Source organism: Dioscorea cayenensis, chromosome 7, assembly GCF_009730915.1.
Source record: "Dioscorea cayenensis subsp. rotundata cultivar TDr96_F1 chromosome 7, TDr96_F1_v2_PseudoChromosome.rev07_lg8_w22 25.fasta, whole genome shotgun sequence".
Taxonomy (NCBI): domain Eukaryota; kingdom Viridiplantae; phylum Streptophyta; class Magnoliopsida; order Dioscoreales; family Dioscoreaceae; genus Dioscorea; species Dioscorea cayenensis.
The window spans coordinates 22,891,319-22,896,276 of NC_052477.1; the positions used below are offsets into that span (position 1 = coordinate 22,891,319).

At 38.4% G+C, this 4,958-nt stretch overlaps 1 protein-coding gene across 1 annotated transcript; it reads left to right on the plus strand.

Annotated features, from left to right (window-relative positions):
* The first annotated feature begins 525 nt into the window (after positions 1 to 525).
* Positions 526 to 4,535, plus strand: LOC120265833 (putative multidrug resistance protein). The gene is given in 6 exon segments (XM_039273811.1): positions 526 to 598; positions 679 to 857; positions 945 to 1,402; positions 1,513 to 2,053; positions 2,130 to 2,990; positions 3,070 to 4,535. Coding segments are annotated over 6 exon segments (3,483 nt in total). The 3' UTR covers positions 4,441 to 4,535.
* Positions 4,536 to 4,958: the final 423 nt, after the last annotated feature.

Sequence of the window (4,958 nt, forward strand, 5' to 3'; positions counted from 1 at the left end):
ACAGAGTAGTTTACTCCTCCAGATAGTTTAGGCAGGCCTGTGAAACGTGGACTTTACCAAGCCTAACTATTCTTCTTTTTCTCTAGCTACTATTTTCTTGCGTGTTGTTTTCTTTATTTCTTTTTGTGCTCCACCTTTGGGGAGAGCCTTTGGCATCTATTGCTGTTTTTTCAGTGTTCAGTACTTCAGTGTCAACTTTTATCAAAAAAAAAAAAAAAAAATGGAAAGGGGGAAGAGAGTGAAGTCTGCCTCTTCAATGTCATTTTTATGGATGATATTCAAGCAAGCAGATGGTTTAGACAAGTGTTTGATGATTATTGGATTCATTGGAGCCTCGGTGAACGGTCTCACACCTCCATTCATGGTTCTCATAGCCAGCAAAATTATGAACAGTTTGGCTGGTGCTTCTTCTTCAACTCCACTCTTCATCCATGATGTCAACAAGGTTATTATTACTCTATTGCCTTCATTGTTTTTTAGATATATATATATATATATCTCTATTTTCCATGACTGAAAATGTTGATGCATATTTTATTGCAGAATGCAGTTTATATGTCTTGCATGGCTTGTGTATCTTTCGTGTCTTGTTTTTTAGGTATGTTCTAAGAACATATTGATGCTTTTTATGTAAATTTGTGATTTATTATTGCTTGAGATTGATGATTATTATTGCAGAGGGATATTGTTGGACAAGAACTGGGGAACGGCAAGTAGCGAGGCTGAGAGCTCAGTATCTTAAGGCTGTTCTTCGCCAAGACGTCGAGTTTTTCGACATGAAGGTTGAATCATCAACAGAAGTTGTTACTAGTGTTTCCAGTGACAGCATTGTCATTCAAGACTTTCTCAGTGAGAAGGTAATATAAGTATATAAATATATATATATATATATATTGCTCATAAATAAAGAGAATTAGTTAATATGTTAAACATTTGTGGAACAGATGCCAAACTTCATTATGAATTGTTCAACATTTGTTGGTGGATATTTGGTTGGTTTCTTCATTATGTGGAGATTGGCTTTGGTTGTTTTCCCAACTGTTGTGCTTCTTATGATACCTGGGATCATCTATGGGAGAATTCTTATCAGCATTTCAAGGAAGATCAGAGAAGAATACAACAAAGCCGGGGCAATTGCCGGGCAGGCGATTTCCTCGATTCGAACTGTATATTCTTTTGTCAGTGAACAGAGGACGATAAAAGAGTTTGGTGTTGCCCTTGAAGGCTCATTCAAGCTAGGAGTGAGACAAGGGTTGATCAAAGGCATTGCAACAGGAAGTAATTGTATAACTATTGCAATTTGGGCATTAACGATTTGGTATGGCAGTAAAGAAGTCATGTTTCATGGAGCTAAAGGAGGGACTATTTATGCTGTAGGAGTTTCTATAATCACTGGTGGATTGTAAGAACTCTAATGAATCAAATCTCGCAGGTTTTCATCTTTTTAATTTTCTTTTTTCCTTTTATTTTAAATAGTAACAAGTTGTTTGTTTTGTCTATCAATATAAACAGGGCATTTGGATCAGCCGTTTCCAATATTAGATACTTCTCAGATGCAATGTCAGCTGGGGAAAGAATAATGGAAGTGATGAAGAGAGTGCCTAAGATTGACTCAGAAAGTCAAGAAGGTGAAATCTTGGAGAGTTTCGTAGGGGAGTTGGAGTTCAAAGACGTGCACTTTGCATATCCTTCAAGGCCGAAGAGTCTTGTGCTTAATGACTTCAACTTGAAAATTCCGGCAGGGAGGATTGTAGCATTGGTAGGATCAAGCGGGTCAGGGAAGTCAACGGTGATTGGATTGCTAGAAAGGTTCTATGACCCAGTTTTTGGCTCAATCCAGGTTGATGGAGTGGATATCAAGAAGTTGAAACTGAAATGGTTGAGATCTCAAATGGGATTAGTGAGCCAAGAGCCTGCTCTATTTGCTACTTCTGTTAAGGAGAACATACTGTTTGGCAAAGAGGATGCTTCAATGGAAGAAGTTGTGGCTGCTGCAAAAATTGCAAATGCTCATGAATTCATTTCAAACCTTTCTAATGGTTATGACACTCAGGTAAATGATTATAATGTATTATCATTTATCATCAATGTTTCATGTGAATTTTGATCATTGAATTCTTGGAATATAGGTAGGAGAAAGGGGAGTTCAAATATCAGGAGGACAGAAACAGAGGATTGCTATAGCAAGAGCAGTGATAAAATCTCCAAAGATTCTTATGCTTGATGAGGCCACCAGTGCATTAGACACTGAATCAGAGAAAATAGTTCAGGAAGCACTCGACACAGCCTCTGTTGGCCGGACTAGCATTGTTATTGCTCACCGATTGTCTACTGTCAGAAATGCAGATATGATTGCTGTTGTACAAGATGGGCATGTCGCAGAGACGGGAATTCATGAGGAACTTATGCGTGATGAGCCTTGTCTTTATTCATCCCTTGTTCGGCTTCAACAAGGCAAAGGAATATCAGATGAATGCTCATCCATGGATTCATTAACAGCAGTGATATTATCAGAAGATCAATCACCTAGCCAAAAGATTAAAGAAGACATGCCAAATTCAAACCTTAAATCTGAAGAAAAACCAAAACGAGCATTCCCAGCACCTTCATTTCAGAGACTATTGCTTCTGAATGCACCCGAGTGGAAACTAGGCACACTGGGCTGCTTCGTTGCAATGGTATTTGGTGCGATACAACCTCTGTATGCATTCGCAATGGGGAGCATGATATCTGTCTTCTTTCTCAAGAACCATGATTAGATCAAGGAGAAAACCAGGACTTATTCTTTGATTTTTCTTTCCTTATCTTTCTTATCCTTTCTCAGTAATGTTGCACAGCATTTTAGTTTTGGTGCAATGGGTGAGTACCTTACTAAGAGAGTACGAGAGCAAATACTGTCAAAAATACTTACATTTGAAGTTGCATGGTTCGACAAGGATGAGAACTCCACAGGAGCGATTTGCTATCGTCTAGCCAAAGATGCTTTTGTGGTTAGTTTATCAAAATCATTACCAAGTGAATCTTGAATCAATATATCAGAATGAAACCTCATAATTTTTTTTTACACAGGTAAGATCATTGGTAGGAGATAGGATGTCACTGCTAGTTCAAACAATATCAGCAACTGTCATTGCTTGCACACTTGGGCTAGTCACGGCATGGAGATTGGCTTTGATCATGATAACTGTACAACCTTTGATCATCATTTGCTTCTATTCTCGCAAAATGCTTCTCATGAACATGTCAAGCAAAGCTGTTAAAGCTCAATTGGAAAGCAGCAAACTTGCTGCTGAGGCTGTTTCCAATCATCACACTGTCACTGCTTTTTCCTCTCAAGAGAAGATTCTCCGGTTATTTGAGCTGACACAAGAGGGTCCCGGAAAGGAAAATCTACGACAATCTTGGATTGCTGGATTTGTCCTTGCTATTTCCTATAGCTTTACCAAATGCGTATTTGCTCTCAGTTTTTGGTATGGAGGGAGATTGGTGTCTCATCATCTATTAACTCCTAAAGCACTCTTTGAGACTTTTTTAGTTCTAGTTGGTACTGGCCAGGCTATTGCAAATGCCGGAAGCATGACTAGTGATCTGGCCAATGGAACTGAAACAGTTAGTTCTGTGTTTGCAATTCTTGATCATCAAACATGCATTGAATCAGAGGATCCCAAGGGTGATTCCCCAAAAAAGTTAATCGGGAGTGTTGACATTGTTGATGTGGATTTTGCATATCCATCACGACCAGATGTCTTGATCTTCAACAACTTTTCATTAAGCATTGAAGCCGGTAAATCAACTGCATTGGTGGGACGTAGTGGATCTGGCAAGTCAACTATCATCGGTCTCATTGAGAGGTTTTATGACCCGTTGATGGGATCCATAATGATTGATAATAAGGACATAAAGACTTACCATCTCCGATGTTTGAGAAGGCACATTGCAATGGTAGGTCAAGAACCGGTTTTGTTTGCAGGCACTATTCAAGAAAATATTGCTTATGGTGTCGATAAGACTACAGAAGCGGAAATAGAGTCCGCCGCAAGGGCGGCTAACGCCCACGAATTTGTTAGCGGTCTAAAAGATGGATATAAAACATGGTGCGGAGATAAAGGGACCCAATTATCAGGTGGGCAAAGACAACGTATTGCTATTGCTCGAGCAATATTAAAGAACCCGAGCATTTTGCTTTTGGATGAGGCGACAAGTGCATTGGATACTCAATCGGAGAAAGTAGTGCAAGACGCATTGGAGAAGGTAATGATTGGGAGGACTTGTGTTGTGGTTGCACATAGACTGAGTACAATACAAAATTGTGATACCATTGTTGTTCTTGAGAAGGGAATGGTGGTCGAGAAAGGTACTCATGCTGCTCTCCTTGAGAAGGGTCAGTCAGGCTCTTACTTTTCATTAGTTAGCCTCCAACAGAGGAATTTGAATGTGTAATCTTGCTTTTTATTGGACAGTTATGCTGATTATAGGGACCACAATTATTATAATGGTGAATAAACAAAAGATTGACAAAACTATGTATCAAGTTTTTATTTTAATTGTTAGTGTGCATTAATTAGGGTTAATTTTTTAACAGGGTACCAAACTATGGTCATTTTTATTATGGATTCAAACTTCAATTTGAATCAAAATTGTTACCTAACTTCAATTTTGTTTTACCGGGTGGCTACTCTAGAGATTATGACTTTATTTTTTGACGATATAGATGCCAATAATTCTCAATCAACATATGCATGGTACACTGTGCGTCCAATTTGCAAGTCCTTCTCACATGCTGATAAAAATTTCTAACATCATATCATTAAAAATAGACAAAAATCTCTCTGGTGATCACCTAGTGAAACAAAATTAAAGTTTGATAACCATTTTAGTTCAAATCGAAGTCTGGACCCCAAAATAAAAACGGGTCATAGTTTGATGCCCTATCAAAAAACTTACCAGCACCAATTAAC